Source organism: Microtus oregoni, unplaced genomic scaffold, assembly GCF_018167655.1.
Source record: "Microtus oregoni isolate MIOR12 unplaced genomic scaffold, Mior012 000040F_ref0000088, whole genome shotgun sequence".
Lineage (NCBI taxonomy): Eukaryota > Metazoa > Chordata > Mammalia > Rodentia > Cricetidae > Microtus > Microtus oregoni.
Window position 1 is genome coordinate 22,216,370 of NW_024543207.1, and position 24,691 is coordinate 22,241,060.

At 51.6% G+C, this 24,691-nt stretch overlaps 1 protein-coding gene across 1 annotated transcript; it reads right to left on the reverse strand.

The window, feature by feature from the left end:
* Nkd2 (NKD inhibitor of WNT signaling pathway 2) lies at positions 1–24,314 on the reverse strand. The gene is made up of 10 exons (XM_041632180.1): positions 24,122–24,314; positions 23,976–24,011; positions 23,614–23,723; positions 6,376–6,436; positions 5,207–5,334; positions 4,601–4,696; positions 3,834–3,978; positions 3,180–3,264; positions 2,656–2,783; positions 1–1,515 (listed from the first exon to the last, which is right to left on the reverse strand). Exons 1-10 carry the CDS (start codon positions 24,144–24,146, stop codon positions 938–940), a joined length of 1,392 nt encoding a protein of 463 aa, XP_041488114.1. The 5' UTR covers positions 24,147–24,314; the 3' UTR covers positions 1–937.
* Between the last annotated feature and the right edge of the window lie 377 nt (positions 24,315–24,691).

Here is a 24,691-nt window from a genome sequence, read left to right on the forward strand (position 1 = left end):
CAGTAGCTACAAGGTATAGACTGACCACAGCGCTCAGAAAAGTCCATTTTAATACAAGGTATGGCATGTTACAGAATGCACTATTTCATATATGCTAAGAAGGCATAATGCCACCTGTACAAACTCACAAGAGGTAAAAATTGCCTTTACAGGATCCTGTTCTGGTGGAGTCAAAAGACCATGGCTTGTTAAGGTTCCCACACCCTTGCAGCCCTCGTAGAAGGGACACCTAGGTGTCAATTGGCTATGGCACAAGAATGAGCACAGCCTAGGTGGGGGCCTCCAGTGTGGTAGCTGATCCTTCTCAACCTGTCTGTGTCTTCTCTGCATCCACCTGGGATGCTGGAAGCTCTGGAGACCAAGCCTCGTGCTGCCCGCTGAACACCACCCTGCCCCTCTACTCACTCATGCCCCCTCCACATCTGCTGATACCCTGACCTCTTTGCTTTCTTTGCTTGACATCATGTGTGAAACTAAGGATGTGGTGCACTGAAGAACCACTTGGCAAGCCCAGCCTGCGGACTTTATAATGAATAAACCCCACAGAGCGCTTCCATCGCCATTGGCTCCTGGCCTTGTTCCAGGAACAATGCAGGGCACCCAAAGGTCAAAGGATACGAAGAGTGTCTAGGTGCAGTCTCTCGAACATCCCAGGACCACGGTGAGCAGCAAAAGTAGGAGCTGATGCTTTTCTGTCCTCACGTGGGGGCTGTCTGAATCACACAGGAGCACTGTTACTGGGAGTCATCAGCTGCATCAAATGTGCTCGTATCCAAATGGCATGGAGAAAAGGCTCTGTCCATGAATATCCAGCCTGGTGCCATCTCGACATCTGCAGCTGGGTGTTGGGCCAGGGAATGCTGTCCTCTCTTCTGGGCACATGCCAGCACCTGCTCTATGTCCCTGAGGGCATGTGGGCAGAGTACTGGTTTGGGTGCTAGGATGGGTGGAAGTGGTGGTGGTGATGGTGGTGGTGGTGTTCATGGTGATGGTGGTGTTCATGCCTCTGGATCACAGGCACCATGTAGCCCTCAGGCCCCAGCATAGGAGGCAGGTCCCGAACCGCTTCATGCTCCACCATGGTCGGCTGGCCATGTCCCTTGAGTGGCGAGTGGCCTTCTCTGCCCTTCTGCCGGTACCGCTTGTGACCATAGGGCTGTGGTGGGGGCTGTGGTGGAGGCTGTGGAAGGTGGTGGCCATCCTGAGCACCCTGGGGCAGTGGGACAGCCTGTAGGCAATAGCTGAGCGTTTTCCCTGGCTTGCTGCTGCCTGTTGCCCCAAGAGGTTTTCCTGGACCCTTGGGTGACCTGAGGAACTGCTTCTCCTGCCCCTTGAGCCGGGGTTGTGCAGACAGGGCCCGGACAGCAGACTCATTAGTTGGTACGACATGGTCAGCCAGGACCTGGGATCTGCGGTGGTGTACAGCGTGGGCATCCGACTCCTGTGATCGGGACCTGCTTGGAATGTGTGTGGCCCTGCCGTGATGATCTTGCCTGGCCTGCTCAGGTGGTGACCCTGGGGAGAAGACACAGTGGTGGCCCAGAGTAAGGCTTGGGACACATGTCATACCTGCACTGTGGGTTTGCAACAGAAGTGACCTGCTGACTGGGTGACCAGATGCCCCAAGCTCAGTACCAGATCTATCTTACATTCCAGATGGGAGTCAGCCCCACATTAAGGACCCTGGCAACTTGCTTCCCTGTTCAGCTGGCCCTTTATCCCTGTTGTGGGTCCTATTAGTAGAGATTCTCTACTGGCATAGTCAGGGCTCTGTCTAGGACATGAGGGGACATCAGAAAGTTGTGTCCTATTAAGGGACACTCCAGTGAAGGACCAGAATTAATTCATTAATATGTCCCCCTTCCCTCTCTCCATAACACACCCAGAGGGAAGGAGGAGGAAGAGAGGAGAGAGAAAACAGACTTCCAGAATAACCTGGTTTCAGCTTCATGAAATACTTGACCCTTAAGGTTGGCCCTGCGCAGTGCCCTCAGTACAGGGGGGCTACTTGTGGTCAAACTCCCCAGTAAACTCTTTGGATCCCCGTCTACTTCTTCAGATGCCCTTATCAGAGGACTGAAGCTCTAGAACTAAGCACTTAGAGCCAGCCCCTCCCAGGTGAGGATCAGCTTCAACCAGGGACCTCTAGCCCAGGTTATCTGGAACAGATTGGAGGGACTTATCAGAGAATCTGTCACAAGTGGACCCCAGAAATGCTTAGTGGGAATGGGTGCTAGTGGGAGACTTGCCAGGCTGCAGCTCATGAATCTAAAGGCTACAGGAGGCACAGCATCAGAAAGGAACATTGAGTAGAGCAGTACAAGTGTCTGCAGTACTGGCTGTCTGCTTCTACACAAGCTGGCAATCCTGGAAGGCTCCGGAGCTTTTCAACCCTGGAAAACTCCATTTTCCCTAAGCCAAGGCATGCCTCATATACACACCTGGATGTTTAACCACCTTGCTTTCCAGGTCCCTGCCAGTGCTGGAGGGTGTGAGTTCACATCTACGCAAAGGATGATGGGATGCCCAGGCAAGGTGTGGACACCTGAGACCTGGCACCATTGGAATTCCAGAGCCTACCCCTGCCTGCCTGCATCTCTAGGGAGGAATCTACACCAAGAGGGCAGATCCGAGGTGGGGTCCTCTAGTACCTACCAGGACCAAACTTAGATGTGTAGTTCTCGATGCCTGCAAGGTCCAGGTAGTGGTTCCTGCGCTCTGTGTTCTCATCCACACAGTAGGGTACTCGTACAGAGCAGGGCTGGGAATCAGCATTGGGCTTCCTGTGTGGAGCAGAGAGGACAGGCCTGAGCTACAGACTGACAGGAGTGCCTGCGGAGGTGGATGGTTGTCTAGGAGGTGAAGTGGGGACTTGGACTAGCACCCACTGTCTAAAGAAGGCAGAAGGGAAGCCGTTGGGTTATATATGCTGTCCAGAGAATTAAGGTTCACAGCTCATTACGGCAGCCTACCAGGACCCAGGATCCCCAGGATCCCACCCCAGGTCACCTCATTGGGGCCACAATGGCCCCTGCTTGCTTCCTTTTGCATAGCATGATGCTCAACCTCACCCAGGTACATCACCCTTCACAGCACACAGGGCCTACCTATTTCCCCACGCTTCCTGGCAGGAACTCGGGGAGACCTGCAGGATGCAACCACCTGACCCCACACTTCACCTGCTGTGGGTAGACAGCCTTCTATCCGCTGCTCGGGGGTCCTCTGTGAGCTCACTCTCTGTTCTGCCACGAGTGGACTCCCGGTCTGAAAGAAAGGTGTTACATTCCTGCCTCACGGTGCATCCATTTGCTCATGCCCTACGTATCTGCTGATCCTTGCTTTGACTCAGACATTCTTCTGCCTGTCCTTCACCCACTCATTCTCCATGTCGTATGAATCCATCCATCCACTCATTCTGTTTTACTGTCATATTTTATGACACGCAGTCACGCCATCACCAATGCTGGCCTTGAACGTTTAACCCTGTTGCACCCTGAGTGCTTGGGATGGAGGTCTACACTACTCTGCCCTTTGTTAATGAATTACTTTTCTTGCTCATCCATCCACTCATTGAGCACACAGTTTTGTCCACTGCCAGGTACCAGGTCCTGCTTGGGACATTGTGGAAACAAAATTTTTGAGTTAAAGCAGATAGGGGACTTGAACAATGCAGGGGTCAGTGGTGGAGAGGTAAGTGCTATGGGGAAGAGCAAGTGTGAAGCATATATCAGGTGGTTGTAGGAGTGCCCCACCCTGTACAGGCCTGTCTGAGGGGCAGTGCGCATAGAGACGGTGACATCTGAACAGGAAGACTCCTGGCATAGACCCCTCACCTTGGCCAGTAGGACATTCCTTCCTCTTGCTGGAGGGCTCAGGACTGACAGTAAGCTTCACTCGCAGGGTCTTGCTGCTGCCCGAGGAATGATTGACAGAGGCATCAACAACCTCATAGATGGTGTGCATCAGGCTGGACATGTCCTGGGACCAACATGACAGATTTCAAGAGACCTTTACCAAGCATGTATTCACCAACTAGCTACAGCAGGCACCTTGGGTCCACTTACTCCCCATCAGAGACTGCCTTACCTTATGCCCAGAATTGCCCCAGGATGTCATGCCTTGCTTAAAGGTAGCCCTGCTGTCTGTCTTTGAAGCCATATCTTTTACATTCCAAAATTAGATACACAAGCAGGTAAGCTTTCCAGCATCAATGTCACATGCAGATGCTTCCTCTGCCCTCCTGGACACAACTCAATGGAGCAGGGACACTCCAAGAACTCAGGCTGCCCTGTGAAGGGTTGTTCACCCAGGCTTGGCCTAGGGACATCACAGCTACAGAGAAAGGCCATACTGGACTTGATGAGATGTGTAGACTTCCAAAGAAAAGAGATACCAGCTATCAGAGGATATGAAAGTTGGTCCCCTATCTGCCTCCCCTTCTATCTCAGGAAAGTCCTAGTCTTTTTTTTCCTCCTTCCAAGACTCATTCTGTCTGTCCGTCTGACAACTCAGACATCTGTCTACTGAACCAGACCGGTTCCACATCTCAAGAGGCCACACCCCTGACCTGAGCCCCCCATCCTATGGGTGGTTTGATTACCTCTCTGGTGACTTTCCCACTGTTGTCAAAGTCGTACAGTGTGAATGTCCACTCCTGGCGGTTGTCTTCTTCCACAGAGACATCACACTGGAGGGCCTGTAGGTGGTATGCAGGGATAGGAGACAAGGAAGCCAGCTGTGAGTCTTTCTAGTTTCCAGCCAGGACAAAGAAGCTGAAGGGCAATTGGTTTGCAACCCTCAATCCCTGTCCTTGACCAGCTCCACCTCCACCCCAGTGATGTACTAACTCTATGCCTCATGACTCCGTTTCTCCCCTGTGATATCTGTCCCTGTGCATGCAAATACTCAGGATCACTTTGAGTAAGAGGAATTAGAACCAAGTGTTCTTGCTTCCTTGCCTGTGGGGTAGGAGATCCCGCTGTTATTCCCTGTCCAGTAGTGCTGGATGACATTACATATGGAGACCCATCTGCCCAGCATGGCCAGGTCCACAGCAATACCATGCAGCCCACCAGAGCGGCACATTTTAGTCCTGCTTTAAGGTCTCAGGGAGGCTACGGAGACCACAGGGCTGGAATGTCCATGGTCCCCATTTAGGCCACCACTATTCATCCTGGACCCTAGATGTTCAGGGGAGAGGACTTACATCAATGTTCAAGTGCTTCTTGTTGACTCTTAATGGGCCCTCATGGGTGGCTGCCTTCTCCCCATCGTCCACGCTGAAGAGCTGCCCCTGGCCCTCATGGCCCTCAGACTTCTCAGGGGGCAGCACAACTGAGGGAACAAGAGGAGGTAAGGCAGGGGCTTGTCCCATGTGAGTAGCATGAGGACAGGGGAAATGGGTTGACTATGTCTGCTCTCCTGTTCTACCAGGCCCTGAGCTAAGGATGCTCCTGTAGAATAGGAAAGTAGAAAGTAGAGAGAGGCCTCACCTGGGTTGGCCTCAACTTGGTAAGCCCTTGCTGCACATGTATCCCATAGTGAGCAATCTGTCTCCTCTAGGCTAACACTGTACAGATGAGGTAGGAGAAGGACCTTCAAGATCATAAGAGTGATCTCCAATCCAGAGTCCTCACCAGACTTTTCTCCCCATTCTCATGGTCATTTTCCAACACCTTCAATTCGGAACCCACTTATAAGGACACGTGGGCTATCTGATGGCCAAGCGGTCTTGTCTCCCCTGACTCCCTGAATGCTGGGTTCCCATCATCCCTGGGTCTCAAGCTGTTTATTCAGGAGAGAGGCCCAGGGCCATCAGTCAGGTGTCTGTCCAGGTTTGAGCTAAGAGGATATAGGGCTTGACTTTTAGCAGGCAGATCTTGGAGCCCCTCTGGGCTTCAGCTGCTGTCTGAAGGTGGTCTGTGGGCTGGTCCTTTGCACCTACTAGCAGACTGGACGAACTTACCACATTTCTGTGTGGGGTGACTCTACCAAAGATGCACACATGATAGTGACTCAGACGGGGTTCATATGACCATGAGGCTCAGCAGAAGAAGACAAGTCACAAGTGGCATGCTTAGGACTTCTCTGCCACTCCACACTGTATTAACTAATCACGTTAGCTCAGAATTCAAGAGTGCCATCCCATGAAGCCCAGCCTCCCTGTTCAGTCCTAGAACTACAAACACTAAGTGAACAAGTGTGTGGGGATACTGTGGTTCGACATTTTGCTGCTTCCACTGATTGATCTGAGCTACCTGCCTGGTAGAGTAAGAACCAACTGATCCTAGCTCTTGTATGCCAGTATTGAGGGTTCTGTGGTGTGAGCCCTAAGGTCAGGGTGAAGTCTGGAGCATTTGCTGTAGCTGGACTCACCTTCTAGAGAGCCTGTGTCCTCCCAGAAAGGCCCCTCCTTGGGATCCCCATTGGGCAGCTCCTGCAAAAGAACAGGGCAACATGACCATGAGGCTCAGAGTCAAGGAAGACAACAGATTGGAGCTCTTGAGGCTGAGACCTGAATAGACGCCAGCATCAGACCTGGAGAGGCCTCTCAATCTGTAGGCCCCCATACACCATCCCAGCTTCATACAACAGAACACACAAGGACCATGTGCTGGAGTCTTTTCCAGAACTGAGCCTCATTGTCTGTGAGCAAAGCCCACTGTCCAAAGTGAGAACTTGGGACCTCCCTGTAGCTCAGCCCTAACACAGCCAACTCCCAAATATAAGGCTTGAGACCAAGAACCCTACCTAGCATTAAAGCTCCCCCATGGTACCCATGGAATCAACTCAGGATGGCATTCACTGGAGCTGCAGAGGGGCCGCTGTCTCCTCCAGTCCTGGACTGAGGAGCAAGGTTGGCTGCCAAGAAACTCCCTTGGCCCACAGCTGATCTCAAGACCAGTTATGGAAAAATGGGAAGGACTTCAAACACATCCAGGCAATGTTTAAGCCAAGAAAACTCTGCAGAACAAAAGCTCACATGGTTCTTGTAAATAATCCACAGAAGCAAAGGCTACAAGAAAGGAAATATAAAATGTTCCATGGAAGCCATCTGTAATCAAAGGGCCCTTCGTGGTGGAGGAACTCGCAGCCCCCAGCCCCGCTCTCAGAGCCCCCAGGAGCATTTCCCACCAGTTTCCTGGCATTTATGTTTGACTCCAGGTGGCTTCAAAGCTTTGAGAGGCCTCAAGTAGATGGGAAGCTGAGCTAAGACCTATCCAATCGGCCAGATGACAGTGTCCCTAGGGGCAACATGGGCCAAAGGATGCTTTTGGTTTGTAGCTGGAGGCAGAAGAAAGGCAAGGTTCCCCAATTTTATATCTCATCCAGAAAACTGAGTATTCCAGGTACAGTTTTGCACATTCTACTCTGTCAGTGACCACAGGAACCAAGAAATACCTCTCACCCTATTTCTCACTGTGGCAAATGTGGGATGCCTGGCGGGCTGCCTAGCACCACCTTGTGGGTTCTGCAGGACACAGGTCTCAAACTCTGGCAGAGCATATGCAAAAACCTGATGCCTTGTGATGGAGTGGGGAGAGCATTTTGCCTCTAGTAGCAAACGACAATAGCCATGAAAAGGCCCAAGCCTGAGTAAACAGGCTGACTGTGGTGCAGAATGTGTGGAAGAGGAATACCAGAAACGCTCAGGTGCGAGGGACAGAAACGGGAGAACAGCTGTATTCTGGGTACCAGCTATGGGAGGTTGGTGAAGACAAACCCAGTGTTGGGCTCCTGAACCCCAGAGTGCAGCAGGGGGAAGAGGGAGGAGCTCCTCCCTAGGTTTTTTTTGGCTGTGCAACTGATTTTGGGAAGCACAGCATTTGAGGAGCCCTCATGTCAGGAGATCAAAATGGTCAAGGGTGAATGACTAGGACCAGGAAGTAGAGGAGACCCTGCTCATATCTGCATCTGATAAATACCTCAACCGTCTCTCTGGACCTCCCAGTTCATGGGAACCATTAGGGAGAGGCTCCCTATATAGCTTGTTCTTAGGATGTCGTTTAGGGGATTACACTGGAGATCGTCTTAATGGGAAAACCTCATAATTATTAAAAAGTCCCCTTTCTAGCTGTGTGTGGTAGCATTCACCCGTAATCCCACCACTTGGGAGACAGAGGCAGAGGTTCTCTGAGTTTGAGGCCAGCATGCCCTACTTAGCAAGTCTCAGGACAGCCGGGAGTACACAGTAAGACCCCTTCTTAAAAAGGTGTAGGCGTCCTCATTCATTCATTGACCGAATAGCCACAGACTCAAGGCTCAGACGATCTGATTTTACTGAAGTGCAAGGAGTTTTACAGTGCACAGTGCCGTGTCCTTCTGAGACTGAAGACCCAAGCCTAGAGGGACATGGGCCAGTTCACCCCAGGTGACATAAGATGAAACCATAGCAACTTGTAAAGCTTTAGTTCCAGCTCCCTGTGAGGCAGAGAATCTAAGGACATGGACCTCCCAGACTCAGCTTTATCCTGGACGGATCCAGGGTCCTGTGACAGCAAATCCCGGGGTTGTATATTACTGCCGGTAAAATGCAGTTATGCAGGGAAACCCAAGCTGGCTGATGCCAGGGAGAGGGTTGGAGACTTGAGTCACCGTTAAATGACGGGGGCAAGGGCAGGTGGGACAGACCAAGATGGGCATCTCCTGATCACCTGCACCTGCCTCCAGGATGGGCCTATAAAGTGGTACAAGTGAGATCAGAGAGGATCCCCAAGATTCGCAGTCCCTTCCCCCATGGAACTCCAGGGCTATTCGCTCTTGGTCACAGTTTGAACCCTTCAACAGATAAATCTCATCTCGCTGAGAAATAGGTGGGTACAACACCCCAAGATAGAGATACAGCTGAAGGCTAGAGCCTAGGGTTGCTGGTCTCTGATTTACTATGACAGCAATACCATTCTTTATCCTGAGTGCCAGGCTGTGGAGCTTTGCCCGGACTTTAAAAGCACTGGTAGATGGAGAAACAAGGAGACTGAATTCAGAGAGAGCTGGGATGGGTCTAGTGGAAGACAGCTTGCGTGGGATGCACCGCTCTAGGTACAAAGCCCAGCACAGCAAGGAAAGAAGAAAAAAGATCCTACACAAGTTCTAGGCTGGTCTCCTGGGACATTCCTGAGGCTACAATAATAGGACAGGGCTGCTATAATTGACCAAGGCCACACCATGTGGGCAGGGGCCACTGCAGCAGACTGTCAGCATACACCAAACCCCAGAACATAGAGGATTTTAAGCACTAGCCCAGGGGTGGCTGCAGAGGCCCTGGATCAAAGAAGAAAATGAATGTTTGTGGGGTAATTCTGGCCTCTGCCTGGTGATTTAAGTCAAATCTGTCTTGCCTACATAGAAATGCCCTTTAATCTGAGCTGCTTCGTTAAATAGAAGAGTCAAGGGCTTTAATTACATCATATAAAACCTGTGCCAGGCCACTGGCCAGAAATGGAGCCCCCTCCCCAATACAGCCAAGTCAGAGGCATACAATACCTACCCCTGTTGTGACGGAGTCTGGGAACCTGAGAGTGACATTCTCATTCACTTCGGTTCCTCTACCAGACCCTCCTTGCTTTGGCCTCTGAAGCCATTCCTCTCAGGTCCAGCGTTACATCTCTTTAAACTCTAGTTGCTAGACACCGATGTCTGGCCCTGTCCGGGCCAGTATGGACCCCAGATGCATGATGAAACTCCAGTTTAGCATTCTGCACATCTCTGCAGTTTCTGACCCAGGGGCACCTGCTGGCTGCCCTTAAAATATCACCATCTTATGCTCCAGTCTCTGATGGGTGCTCTCCTAGCCACTGGGGACCAGTGAGGTGATGGTGGGGCCCATGCCACAATGGGAACATGGCCCATAAATAAGGTGGAAAGCATCTATGTTGTGTTCGGGATTAACTTGCCCTGCTGGCTACATTCATTAATAGTCCACATCCTACAAACACCCATTTATTCACACCCAAAATGAGGGGCTCACAGTTCTCCACAACCCTGCCTTGTTCCATCATCCCAATTCAGGAGGTAAGAGGCCCCGGGCTGGTTCAGGTCACAAGTCTACAAACATTCCCTATAATTGCCGCTTGGTGGCAGCAGCGAGTGGGGGATGTTTTCAAACAAACCCAGAGTCCTAGTTCCCTAAGTCAGCAGGCAACTTGTCCTGAGGTCAGCACACAGCAGAATTAGAGATGGTGACGCACACCTGTCCTTGAAAGAGGGTCATGTTCCTGGATCATATCACCTACTAGAACCTGCAGGGCCTCAGTGTCTTCCAAATGCCCACTCAACATAGGCAGCTCTGAGAATAAGCACAGGGCAGATGGGCCTCGGGATAATCATGTGCTAGCTCTCACTGCCTGAAGTGTCCCCCAGACTCAGACACACGAGAACATTGTCTTCACCTGGGCCTCGTGTGAGGGTCAGGCAAGTGTAGCTGTCAGTCACCAATCACCTGACTGACTCTTCAGGGCATACCACTGGGCTGCTGGAGGCCCACAAACAGACCAGAGACTGGCACCAAGAGATAAAGTTCCTTTAAACCTGTCTCAGAGTTTCTAGAAACCAAGCTTCTCTCTTCTGGAAAGAGGATGATATGGAGAAGGGGCACCTGCTAGACATCTGGGCTCCCAGGGCAGCTGTGTGAGCCAGAAATGCTGGTGGACACATACAGGTTCTTGATGAAAGGAATGGGAGTGGATTCTTTCAAAGAGGTCAGAACCCTCCTTAGGCTCCTCTATAGGATTCCTTTTTAATGGGTTGTTAAGACAGGGCCTCTGTGGGCTGGACAGTATCTAACTGCTGGCCTTCCTGTCTCCGCGTCCCAAGTGCTGAAATTATAGGCATGTGTCACCACACCCAGCTTCTGAGAATTTTCTTTCTCTAGAGGGCAAATATTTACTCCTGTCTAGAAAACTATCTGGGTGACTAGTCCAAGAGATAAGCCCACATCTTCCTTCCTGAAGCCAGGTCCAAGGACTTCCGCTGTCAGAAGAATCCAGGCTCAGGTAGAGTAAGTCATGCCTCTAGTAGAGGGATGGACAGTGACAGCTCCCACAGAATCCTATTCTCTGTGACTAAGTCCACATCTCCGCTTGGCCCACAACCTTTAGGCTTGTGGAAGCACTGGCTCCACCTATCACTTTCAAGGTCGATGTTGTGTGCCCCCTCAAACACAGACTAGGATGAATGGCCAGACCTTGTCAAATGTCTCAGATGGGGTGAGGTTGTGGGGAGGGACACATGAGAAACAGATACAGTCAGATTAAAAAAAATATAGAGAGGCAAAACCAGGCAGGGTTGGGAAGAGAAACAAGGGAAAGGAGAAGGTGAGGCCACTGTGCAGAGCTGTGCCCAACAGGGCCTCTGTGAAGGGTGTGTGGTCTAGAACACATGGTTGCCAAGTACTAGGATGTCTGTTCATTCCAACATTAGCTCCTGACCATCAGAAAAACTACCCACATTAACCTTCTAGTTCCTGGCAGACCCCTGCAGCCATTCTACCTAGCCACAGAACTCTCCAGCAACATGACAGGCCACCAGGATGACCTTTGGGTGTAGCATTCCCACAGCATTTGGGGAAGTTTGCAGTGTCAGTCCTGGTTACAGCTAGAATCACCTGCTGGTGGGAAGACAGAGCTGTAGGACTTAGGTGCGAGTCACACCATGTCTGTGGGGGCAGAGGGTGGAGGGGTACATGACAGCAGCCAGTAGTATCCTCAAGTGTATGCAGCCAGCACCTGAAGGCCTGCAGGAGAGCCCAGGGAGCCAGAACACCTGGGCTCCTGCTTGGAGGCTGCTGATGCTGTGTGTGGGATTAATGTGGGCATCCCTCAGGCATCCCTCTTCAGGGCATCACCCATGGGTCAGCCCTGAAGGACACAACTGAAACCAGGGCCGTCACAGTGCCAGAGCCAGCAGGGTCAAGAGGGAAGTGAAGAAAGAGGCTGCAGGGGAGGTACCAGTGGAGTAAGGATTAGGGAGAAGCAGGAGACAGGAGGCGACAGAGGGGAAAGTAGGCTGTAGACACCCTTAGAGCCGGAAAGCTGTGGACCCCGGGTGATGATGGCTTTAAAAGTCCTCAAATGCAGGGACCTTGTTCCTCAAATAGGTTTCCAGGTGTGGCATCTAGCCCTAGGCTCTGAGGAACAGTGTTTTCTTAGGAAAAGGTGAGGAGGCCACTCTGCCTGCCGCCAGGGGCTGGAATTTCACTTCCAGGTGCCAGCCCACTCGTCTGTCTGGAAACGCTTGGCCAGCTTTGAAGTCCCGTCTCAGTTTCAGCAGCTAAACAGTTTCAGATGTGACAATCTAGTTTTATGGGCTTAATAATTCCGACACATGTGCAGTAGGGGCCCAGCAGTTCCTGCGGTGCCTGGCAGTCCCCTGCAGGGGCTGAGGGCCATGAGGTCCTGAGTGCCTGAATCCAAAATAAGATGTCTAAGGACAATGACTCCAAAGCCACCACATGAAGGGAACACAGCAAGTGCATGTTAGCGTCTTGTTTTCTTCTAAGATCTGCAGTGTGTTTTTGCTCTACACATTTTTTTAATTGGGGGGATTGGACCATTTTCATCAGGAATTTTATGATAACCAAAACCTGGAATTTATAAAAGATGGGTAGCTGGGAGAGTAATGGTTTCCTAAAACACACACTCATCCTTCACACCAGTATTTTGCTCTCCACCATTTTCTGTCCAGGCCAGAAAATACAAATATTTCCATCATCCTCTTCCTCCTGTTCCTACCAGTGTCCTATCATTTCCATCATTTGACTAATAATAGAAAACATAGCATGGGCCACATTCCCAATACCCACTCACCCCAAAATACGCTGACCCCAAAAATGGTCCCCTAAAGGATCCACATTCACTGCAGGATTTGATCAGCCATCGTGTCCTGTGGGGAGCTGACCATCTACTGTCCACAAGCACCAAGGAGCACAGCCCATGGCTAGTTCTCAGGATATATTAGACAGGCAGAAGAGGGTGCCTGAGTCACTGAATGAACGCATTACAAGGATGCACCCTGGCCGCTTGTAGGAGAAACTTTTGCTACTGAGATGCTACCAGGAAGGTCATACTCAATGAGGGGTCAGCAGCTTCCTTTTAAAGTCTGGTGGCCAAGATTCTGTCCCTCACTCAGAGAGAAGGATTCAGGTGACTTGTATCATGCATATTAACCCACACATGTGGGAAGGAGAGTGCTACTAGCCCCAGGCCTCAGCAAAGAAAGGAGACTCCACATCCTTCCCAGTAATCCATTGCAAACCAAGGCATCCACAGAAACAGAGGGCCCACCTTGAAGCAAAGTGCTTTCTATACACATATTAAATGTATACACGCATGTGTGTATGAAGCCTGTGTATATTCATGTCTGTACTCACTACATGAACACCCTCTTTCTCCTTCACACACACTCTCCCCCCTCTCACACACACACAGTCTCTCACATACACAGTCTCTCTCACAGAAACTCTCCACTCTCTCTCTCTCTTACACACACACTCTCCCCCTTTCTCCTCTCCCCCCTCACACACAGACACACAGACACTCACACTCTCTCCCCCTCCTCTCACACACAGTCTCTCACACAGACTCTCCACTCACACTCTCTCTCCACGCAGACTCTCTCTCTCACACTCACACACACACACACTCTCCATACACTCTCTCCCCCTCTCCCTCTTCTCCCCCCTCACACACATACCAGACACTCATACACTCTCTCCCCTCTCTCTCTCACACAGTCTCTCTCTCCACTCTCTCACTCACACACACATTCACATTCTCCACACACACACACACACACTCTTTCACACACTCATACACACACACTTTCTCACACACACACTCTCCCCTCTCCCTCTTTTCTCTCTCTCTCTCTCTCTCTCTCTCACACACACACACACACACACACACACACTTGCCCAGAGAATTAACTAACGTCAGCCATACTCACTACTTCCCCCGTTTCGTCTTAGACATTGACACTGCTGTTGCTTTAGTCCTCAGTGTTCTGTGGCCGCTTTGCTCTCCACCCTGATGATCTTTCTTCAGTTACGCCTGAAACCACAGCCGTCTTTCAACAAGGATGGCCAGCCCTCTCTGATGGTGACCACTCACGGGCCACAGAGGTTGCTGAATCACAAAACAGAACCCAAACTCAGCTCCCTCTGCCTCTGCTTAGATGAAATGGCCTCCGCTCATTTTTAACACAGACCCCACACAGCTTCCGCCATCTAGACTGCTACTCAGGAAACCCACTGGACATCTTTGTTTCTTTTCATTCCTATTAAAGCTTTATGTTTCTCATTTCAAAGGCAGATTAATTCCATAGCTGGAAGAGAACACGCCTGAACCCTAAGTTACTGTTTTTGTTTTACTCTGGAAGGTACTGTGTGATGTGGTGTTCTTACCAGAGATAAGCAGGCTAAAAACCGGCGCCAGGCCCCTGGGGAGCTCACAACTCAGAAAAAGCAATAAATGGTGTTCATTTTTGTTAAGTGCTCTCTGTGGAAATGTACCCTCACTGGCTCGGCTGCCTGGCTGGGCTGTGGAGATCAAAGGGGGTCTCAGAGCTGCGCTATCTGCCAGCAGCTGCATGAAGGCCTTAAAGGGACAAAGGCCAAACCTAGATCCTCCAAACCCGCCCTAAGGAAATTTAGTGGAGTCCCTCTGACAAGCTTACATGGTTGCCTCCTAGTTAATAGTCTGTTTCAGAAATTGGTACCGGCTCCAGGCAGCTAAAGGCTGCGCAGCTGCAGGGAGAGGTGAAAGGAAGGAAGTCCAGGTTTATCCAGACACAGAAGAGTAGACAGCCTGGACACAGCAGGGGCTACTAGGATATGAATCAGGTCCAAAGGGTCTGGCCAAGCATAGTCTGGCTGCTAGGGCTGGAGGTGGCCAGCGAGAGGTGAGAGCTCTGGCTTGGTTTCTTCATCCACCAAGACTCTGGTCCCCTGCAGCATGGGCAGAAATATGGTAGCCACCATTCCCCTAACTGCTTCCTGAGGAGCCCCAACACACAAACAGGTGCCTGTCTTCCTGTTTTGTACTAACCTCTGTCCTATACCCTATGCATCACAAGCGAAAGGAACCCTGAGATGAAGTGCAAAGAACCTTCTTTCCTGCTTCCCCTCCCCACAGATGAGCTGATGCCCTTTCTGTCAGGATATGAATATGCCAAGCCAGTGGCCAGTTCCTGCTGCCTTGCTATGCCTGGAAGGGATGGGGTCACCATTTCAGTGGTCTTCCCACAGACGGCATGCATGACGCTTTTATCCCCTAACATCATTAGATGCCATTGGTTCCTCATGCCAATCATGCCCAGCCACAACTGACACCATCAAGCTACTGCTCAAAACACAGTCAGGGGTCCAAGGATAAAGTGCTAGTAGGCTCTTTTCTCAGAGTCAACACCAGCTGAAACAAGTCTGAAGTAAAGACGGGGTTATACCACCTCCCTGCTCCATAGCCATGGAGTAGGTCCCAGAATCCCCATAAATCCAGCAGTGTGTGTGGGGGGGAGTGTCATTGCTCCCCTAGAGCTTCCGGTACCCTTCTAGCTGTAATGCCTGTCACAGACACTAAGTAGCCTCCTAGAGCCTCAGAAAGGTTGGTACACACATCTTTGTTTACTGCAGCTCCTAGGATGTAGGTGTAGCTAGTTCTCTGTATATACTTCCCCTCCTCCTGGAATTTGCACTGTTTACTCCTACCTTGGGGCTTCTGCACTGGTAGGGCCCCTGTGACTCCGGACAGCCACCCTTTGTCAAGGCTACCTCCCCTCTGATGTCCCCTCACCATCCTGTCCTGCACCCTCTGAACCATCCAGAAGCCCGTATCTCGAGCTCCTCCTTCAGCCTAGTAATGGCTGAGGTATTGATCAGGGAAGTAACCTCGGGACAGGATAGCAGCTCATGGGTGGGAGGTAGGGGTCAGGAGACTCACACAGGTTAGGTCCAGACTCCAGAACTCACTACAGTGTGATTCAGTGAACTGCCTAACTCTGCTGTGTCTTAGTTGCTTCCTTCCAAAAGAGGTCTTGGGGTAGGAACTGAGTGGTCCTAAGGATAAGCTCTGGCATGTGGGGTCTGTAGCCAGCTGAACACCCTCTCCTGATTCCTAAGACCTTTCTTCTTTGACCATTCATCTTTTCTCTTCAGATGCCCCCTGATGTGGCTTCTCTCACCTGCTTGGAATACTTTTTGCTTTTACCCCCAAACACTTCCTTACCATGTCCCTATCTCCCCTGAAGTCCACACAGACCGGGCTGCTAGAAGGTGACCACTGCAGCCGGTATTCTGTTGACAGTGTGTTGTGCCGTCTTTCTCGGCCTCATGCTGGGCCATGTCTACCCTCTGCGGCCTCATATCAGCATTGTAGACTCTGCATTCCACTCGAGCTCCTCTTGGCTTCACCTTCTTCCACTGCTTGCTTCACCGGTGATCCTTGTAGCCTTCTGGAACCCACTCTTCCCTATGACACAACTGTGAGCAGCACGCGCACACACACACACACACACACACGCACGCACGCGCACACACACACACTCACTTTCCAAGGAATTTGTCAAAGCAAGTGTAAGTGTGCTTCCCTTTTCCCCCACTGATCTTTCTCAAAATACAAAATAATACTTTCAGATTAAAAGTAGCTCTCCCCAACCCCAGGAAAATGGGTCCAGGACTCCCAGCAAAGGTGAGGCTGGCCTAGAGTTGGCGCAAGCAGAAGGCAGCTCCAGCCTAGTAGGTCACTATAGGAGCCCGAGGGCTAATCCTGCCAGTCAACGAGAGAGCAGCAAGCTGGAGCCCCAGGGAACACCTATACAGGGAATGATAAGGACAGGCCAAGTCCAGGGACACTCTGCTCATCTGGGAGACTCATGGGCTTGACATCCTGAACTGGGTGAGATATACGGGGGGGCTCTGAGCACCCCCAGGAAGGCAAGAACCAGGGTTGCATAGAGCTTAGAGACCCAATTCCAGTATAGTTGAGGAGACCAGACAGCTATGGGAAAGGGGGACTAAGTGGACAGGGGACACTTGAGCAGGGTATGAAGTCAGCAGTTTTGGGTGAGCAGTCAGGACTTCCCTACCAAGAGCACTGACAGGAAGGACAGGAGAGCACACTGACAGGGTGAGAAGGTAGTGGAAGGGTCTGGCCAGGCCATCTGTATTCTCAGTCTCTCTGGGAGAACACTGGAGGGTTCTCAAGTGAGGGCTTTGTGCTAGGTCCCTGAGTTGGGAAGGAAAAGGTACCTATTTTTCCAGGTTCTTCCTCAGAGGCAGAATGAGGTCAGGCTTTCACTTCAAGGAGATACAAATATCTCATTTCCCCTCAGTGTACACACCAACTCTGGAACTCCACATCACAGGTATAGAAGATGCTAGGAGGCCCTGCCAGCCCCCTCCTCCACCCGCAACAATGGCCAGCAGTACCTACAATTCTGGGGACAAGCAGCAGGAAAGGCTGCTCTAGATACCAATCCACCAGGATACCCGATGATATGTTAAAATAATCTCCATTTGAATTTATGTATTAAAATATTACATGCTTTTTAGCTTCTCTGATTTCAGGGCTCACAACTAGCTATGGTTAACTGAGAAGATTCTGCAGAACAAAAGTAAAACAAATCCTTCCTTCTGGCTGCAGGGCTTCCCTGCCATCAGTACATTCCAGCTGTGCATGGCAAACAGGATCGAACAGACCCAATTTGTTCAATGTTGGCATGAAGGGCTGCCAGCCGGATGCTGCCAAATCTCCCATCAATGCGAAGAAAGCTGATTACAGCACGCACCAGCCCGGCAGGGGGGCGCAGCCTGCTGTGAGGCAGGTTGGGGGGCACTGAGGGCTTTTGATCACTAACAGGCTTAGCTTATCTGTCAGGAGCAGTTCCAGCCAGCCAGCCAGTCTTGCCCAAGCCAGTGCTGTGTTTCCGCCCACGATGGCCAGAGTATCTAACAGGCCACAGATGTACCTGGTGAGGTAGTCAGCACATGGGATAATTATTCTCACCTGTCGTAGGCCTGGGGCAGTAGCCAGGCCATATTCTAGGCCAGGTTTCAATGTTACCCCTCCAATCTCAGTTAATAAAACAGGATAGAGCCCAAGGATCAGCCTCCAAAGGGTAGTCCAAGAGGAGCCCACAAGCTATGACCTGTGCTGGATGCTCACAGTGGACAGAGGGCATTCGTGTTTGACAGCCCAATATAACCATAGAAAGTCAACGGAGCAAAGGACCGGGAAGGGGGTGGGGGCTGGGTGGATAACCTTTCCATATACCACCTCAAGTATGAGAAGCCTAATTTAAGTCACATGATCCAATGACCCTGTAGCCAGCCCAGAGCCCCATGTTTCTCCTGAAGCTATGGCCACCTGGGCCCCACCTACCTCTACTTGCTAGCATGTCTCCCAACTATTTGACAGGTCAAACACATGGACAGTGTCCCAGCGGGCACAGACAGTTCTGTGCAGCATGAGGGCTTATCCCATCCTCTTTCTCACATAACCCAGGACAGATTCTGGGGACCTGCCCTACCTGGTCACTCTCTGACCACAAAACTCACAAGACACAGAACTGATTTCTCAGAAGTGCTTGGGTTGGAGGGATAGGGGCCTCTTGGGTTCAGACCCTATCTCCTGTAAGAAGAAAAGCCCACCAGGAGGCTAAAAGAGGAGACAGACACAGCAGTAACACTCAGCACCCCCTTCCAGGCACAAGTGTCCTGACGTGCTTCCCTGTTTGTCAAGGGCTCAGGCGAGCAGAGCTCCTGTGTGGATGAGCTGAATGGATAAGGGTACGTACTGCTCAGTGCTGCCCACACTAAGAGCAACCCATAAGCACCCACAGCAGCTCCATCCAATGCCAACCTCGCTCTCAGTAATACAGCATATATCCAGGGGTTACACAAACGAGCTTTCTCCATGAACAACTCTTTCCTGTGACCCACGGCTCTGTAGGACTTCTCCACTAGCCAGTCAGGAACAGCAGCCTTCATGAGCTGCTGTGGGTCAGCTTCTCCATAGTCCCCTGGGGTGACACAAGCCTGTCCTCATAACTACAGTCTTTCTGATATAGGCAACATTCCGGGAGCTCCTCTTACCTGTAGGAAGAACAGGTCTATGTCCAGAGTTCAGCTTTCCTAAGAGCAAGGCTTCCTAGCCACATACAGGTGGTTAGCACTGACTTCCTGGGGGACTAGCTTGGGAGAATCTCTGGATAGCTTCTGCCAAGCTCCAATGTCCCATTATAGACCCTTACATTTGTCCCCTCATCTCTCCTGAGATGATGAGAAGTATGTGAAGTCAAGGCCACAGGAAACAAGCTAAGCTGAGATTCAGAGACATGTGGAAGATGCCACAAGACATGGCCACACGGCTAAGTCACAGTATTGTGGAGACAGTTTCCTGCCTCCTGACCATAGTGGAGGGGGTGGGGGAAGAGTCATGTTTTAGTTAGCTGTGGCATTTGGAGTTCCCACTGTTCACTCTGACCAGGATTTTCAATGACCTCTGTGCAGAAGACCAGTGGTCACCCTGACCTCACTACTTGGGAGTGAGACATGGTCCTGTCCTCTACTTCTTATCAAGAAACAGAAACTACAAATCCCTGCCCCCAGACTACAGAGCAAGTCGGGCTGTACCTGGTGCTGGGAAGCATCTGGGTCTGGATATGTAGCCTGCATATCAAGCTCTTGACAAGCTGTAGCCCCAGGGAAGTTGTCCAGCCTGTTCCTGCATGCGATGTTGGACCACAGTTCTAGGAGAGTGTCCATGAGGCCAGGCCATTTCCCTGTATGTGGCTGGAACCATGGTTCCTAGTTATATCACCCCTACTGGCCTTACCCAGCTTACCTCAGACCCCTCCCTCCTCACCAGGGCTCCAGGCTGATCAGGACCTCTGGTCAAGAGCGTTAATCTCCCATTGACTATCTCAATGAGGAATAATTACCAGTTAATACTTCTAGGAAGCCAAAATTTTAGCTCCTCTAGCAGCTGTGATCTGAAACTGTTTTAGAAACCTAGACATCACAAGCTACCCAGATACAACCCTCAGTCCCAGCTGTCTATGAACCACCCCGCCAGTCTAGGTGGCAGTCTGGGGCAAAATGCCCCACATTCTTAGATCCTTGGCCCAGGCACTTTATATGACGCTCCTCGAATGCAGAGGTGGGCACATCCAAATCTGTACATATCTGCTCCCTCTGTGTCTGGCAGGGAGCACTCGAATACCATGGGAACACGGCTCCAACGACCAATGCACACAGAAGGGTTCCCCACTGTAGACATCAGGAATCTGCCTCTCCAGCCTTTGTGGCCTCACATGGTCATGGTCCCAGGGCTCCTGTCATAAGATGGCAGAGTGCTAGCCAATGAGCAAAAGCAGAGCCCAAGTATGCACTTTCAGTGGCAGAGTGCATCACAGCAGCCCCAGAGCCTCCCACAAGTACCAGACTGGGTCAGACACTGAGTGCATGGCATTTGCCTACTTCTTGAGGCCTTAACCCCTGAGATGACTCCAACACTTTCTGCAACACAGGAACATCCCACTGGCCTGTGCCTCCCTTCCCTTCTCTGTTTAGCGTGGGAAGTAAACTTCAGCCATGTGCCTGAAACATTATTCCAAGCTCCCTCAGGTTGGGTCTGCGGCCCAGTTTTGTCTCCCCTCTCTCAGAGGCATTTCGGGCAAGGTTTCCCGGGGCCTCTGATAGATCATTCTAATCCCCTTGGGTAAGAACCACTCGTCACAGATTATGTGGGGGTCAGTGAGACACCTGCAACTTCGGAAGCAGGAAAGAGGCGGGGATTCAATGCCCTTTGACCATTTGATCTTGGGAAGCCTCAGTGCTCTTTGAAATTCTCCCAGGATTGTCCTTGATGTTCCTGCATCAAAGTGGGCCCTGGGTCACTATGCACTTCTCTGCCAACTTCTCAAGAGTCAGACTTGGGTCCCAAAAGCCAGACTCAGGGCACAGAGAGAACGAGGGGTAACAATGATGTGCTGTGATGATTGACAGCCAAGCTACCCTCTTCCACCCTGGCACCTCCAGGGCCTCCCTTCCAGCTGTTCTGTGGGTAGTCCAGGGAAATACTGCTTCCTCTTGGGGGCTCTAAAGCTTAGCAGGTGAGGACCCCATCACCTCCCTGGAGCTCCATATCTTCCCTGCAGATGGCTTACAGTTCGTGTGTCATGTTTCTATGTCGACTGGGAATAGAAAAGTATCTAGGCTGTGACAAAAACATGAGGAGTTTCTCAAAGGCTAACATCTCCCTTTCCCTAGCAGAAGCAGGTAAGCTTTCAGATGAGGTGGCTCCCGGTCCGGGTCAGGGGATGGCCTGGCTACCCCTGCCATAGCAGGACCAGGAGAGCTAAAAGGTTTAGGTCCTCCAGTTGACTCCAGAGAATTCTAGATAGTTAGAAGGAATCAGAGGATAGGTGGGCAAGTTTCCCTTTCTGATGAACCTGTAGACAAGGTGATAATGAGGGTTGAGGGTTTTTTTTGTTTTGTTTTGTTCTTGTTTTGTTTTGTTTTAACTAGAAGCCAAGGTTTGCACAGCGAATTCAGCCCTGGTCTAGAGTTCAGCCCTCAAAGGCACCACGGGGTCTCACACTGCTCACTCCCATATTTTCCAAGGTTATCTCCTTCTGAAAGGTATGATATGTCAGCACACAGAGAATGGTGGGATAGATGTGGGTGGAGGTAGTGAGTCACACTGTGAAGTACAAGTTTGCGCAAGATGACCACACACAGCCCTCCACAGGCTAAGCACCCTTGTCCTTTCCTCTTATAACTATGGACAGCTGTAGAATGTCCACAGACAGCCATGGACACGGCTCTCATGGCCTCCTGAACTCATACAAGCAGATCCCTCAGAATCCAAGTTAAAACTCTACCACTAGAGTGAGCAGAATGCTCCTTCCTCGGGCTAATGGAAATCCGTGTTTAATTCACAACAGAAAAGAGTGACTCTTGTCTTCTGCGCAATTTCCTGTCAGCTTTAGGGGGAGCTGGAGAAATTAAATATCGTCTGGTGGAACAGTGCACACATAAGGAAACTATCCTACGCGGAGCCCCATGGATGACGACTCATCTACGCTGAGAAAAGCCACCAGCCAATGCTGCCTGAACGACAGCCCCATCAGTCCTGCCTCAAAGCCTGTGACCACAGTAGTTCTGACGTCACACACTTCTCTCTAAACCATCACTTGGTTATTGCTAACAAACCCGTGCCCCTCCCTTTAGATCGCCCCCAGGCAAGGAGCCACATAGGTGCTGCCACACTGCAGAGCTTCTGGAAATAGCAAGGATGGCCACTCACTCAGGGCAGGACATGGTACCCAAGTGTCTTAGCTGTACATAGATGCACAGACCACTGCAGCTTAGTAACAGAGTCGAACGCAAAAGAGCAGATGAGAACCCAGACGAGGAGATACAAGCCCCCCAAAGGTCTGTCGCAAGCCTCTGGGAGTTCGTGGTGTGGAAGTTGTACAGTGATCAGGGCTGGTCTCTTCAAGGTACAGCTCCTGGGAGGACACTAAGTTGGGCAGAACAGTGGACACTGTAAAAAGAAGGATTTGAGAAAGGACACAGACCCAACTCTAACTGTCCCCATTGAACCTTCCAGACAGAAGACACGAGGTGAGGATAGAGTAACTCCCAGACCTGGGAAAGGGCTGCTTAGTACAGCCCAAGCTGCCAGGCACCAGCACAGCAATGTGGCTTCAAGAATTCCTGAGTCCAAAAAAAAAAAAAAAAAAAAAAAAAAGAATTCCTGAGTCCAGTGAGGGTAATGACTGGGCTAGGGCCTCAACTCCAGGTACGACCTGGCCAGGGGCCACAGCTAGATAAGGAAAACCAGGAAACACAGCATTGTTGACTGTAGATACTTAAGTCAGTCCTACTGAGACTCTGCTCTTCCCACCTTAGAAAGGCCTTATCATGAAAGAAGAACAAAGCAAAGAGGAAACAATGCAAGCCAGAACACACGCGCGAACACACACACACACACGAACGAACACACACACACACACACACAATCCAAGATCGCGGCTTCACTTTAGTAATTCCACAACTACACCAGAAGCACCTGCACTCTCCAGAAAAGATGCTCTGGCCCTCAAACTCCAGAGACACACACTTCCTCGTCAGCTAAATTGTGCCCCTTTCTGAACACCACTGCTCTCAAGTGGGGATTCCAAGGGTATGCTTTCCCATGACATGAACAAGAGTCCCAGGTTCCCAGTGAGAACCAAGAACTCCTCAGCAAATGTAAGTGGTAATAAGATACACCTGGACATCACCTTCGATGCCTCAAGCCTGGAATACTGATATCATAGTCCCAGCTGATCCCAATCTCTGCCTCATAGCCTCTTCACCAGCTCCTCCTGACCGAGAAGTGGAGCCATCAATCCACCCCTAACTTAGGGCATGGGGATTCCAGTACCTCCACGCTGTCCCCCTCTGAGATACTATTCCAGATGCTGCGAAGGGACGGGCTATCCTGGCTCAGGCCAGCCATCTGAGTCATGGTTTCTGTATCTCCCGGTGATAAAAAGGAACAGCTAGGGCACTTCTCCCAGTCCTGGGAGACCCGCGGTTGCGCGCGACCCCGCCCACCACCCGTCGCTTACCTGCTTGTCCCGTGCGCGATGTTCCACGCCGCCGCTGCCTCCTGCGCGCCGTTCGGTCTCTTCCGCGCCTTTGCGGCCACTCGCATACGCGGACACCACGAAGCTGTCCCCTGTGGCCCGCCCACAGACGCGTGGGAAACACGGCACCCACGGAGAAGGAAGGAGACCGTAAGCTCCGCGGGGTGCGCTTCTGCCAAGTCCGCCTCGAGGTGCCCACCCCGTTCCCAGAACCCCGGGACCATGCGCTCCCGCAGACCTATGGCGTGTCCCACCCGAGGGCGCGAGGCAAGGCGCGCCCCAAGCTCGGAACTCTGCGCATCCGGCCCGGGGGCGCCTCGCGCCCTGGCTGCGCCGGGGCTTACCTTCGGGGCTCTCTCTCCGCTTGCAGGCTGCTGCAGCTGCGGCGCGGCCGAAGGACGCGGGGAAGAGGGAAGGGACAGTGAGTGGCGGAGGCCCCCGCACCCTCCTCCATCGCCACCCTCCCCTCCCGCTCTGGCCCGCACCTCACCGTGCTTGGACTGAAATTTCCCCATGTCGCCGCCGGGCCTGGACCTCCGGCCGCGCTCTCAGGTGCACGTCCGAGGTTCAGAGCCCGGGGCGGGTGGATAGTGCGCGGAGAGCGACTCGTGAAGCCTGGATCCCGGACGGGGCAGTCGGACGAGGCTTGGCCAGGCAGCGGGAGATAGCGGAGCGGGCAGCGGCCGGACTCTGAGAGCGCGCGCCCGCGACAGGGTTTTAACAGTAGCTCGCGCAGCGCCCCCGGCGGCCGCGGCCCAGAACGCACTGGACCCTGTGCTTTGGGACTTTACTAGGAGGTTGGGAACCAAAGCGACTGCACTCTACCTTGGTACACATAACCAAGGAGACACACAGAGGGTACCTATGAGGATAGACAAGGCCTGCAGTGGACTCCGGGTTTCTGATTCTCTGAGGTTTCTTGCGGGAGACATCTTCCACCCCTTTCCAAATGTTGGTCTTGAGATACCAAATTAAAGAGGTTGGTGAGTGTTAGAGTCCTCCTTTGGAAGGGAGAACCCAGGAGTCATCTAGGTCTTAGAAATGCTTCTTAATTACTTTG

Coding starts and splice junctions, on each gene's coding strand:
- Nkd2 (XM_041632180.1), bottom strand. CDS start 24,146: ATGGGGAAATTTCAGTCCAAGCACG. Junction 5,335..6,375: donor GGACACAGGCTCTCTAGAAG/GTGAGTCCAGCT, acceptor TTGTTCCCTCAG/TTGTGCTGCCCCCTGAGAAG. Junction 3,265..3,833: donor GGAATGTCCTACTGGCCAAG/GTGAGGGGTCTA, acceptor CCTTTCTTTCAG/ACCGGGAGTCCACTCGTGGC.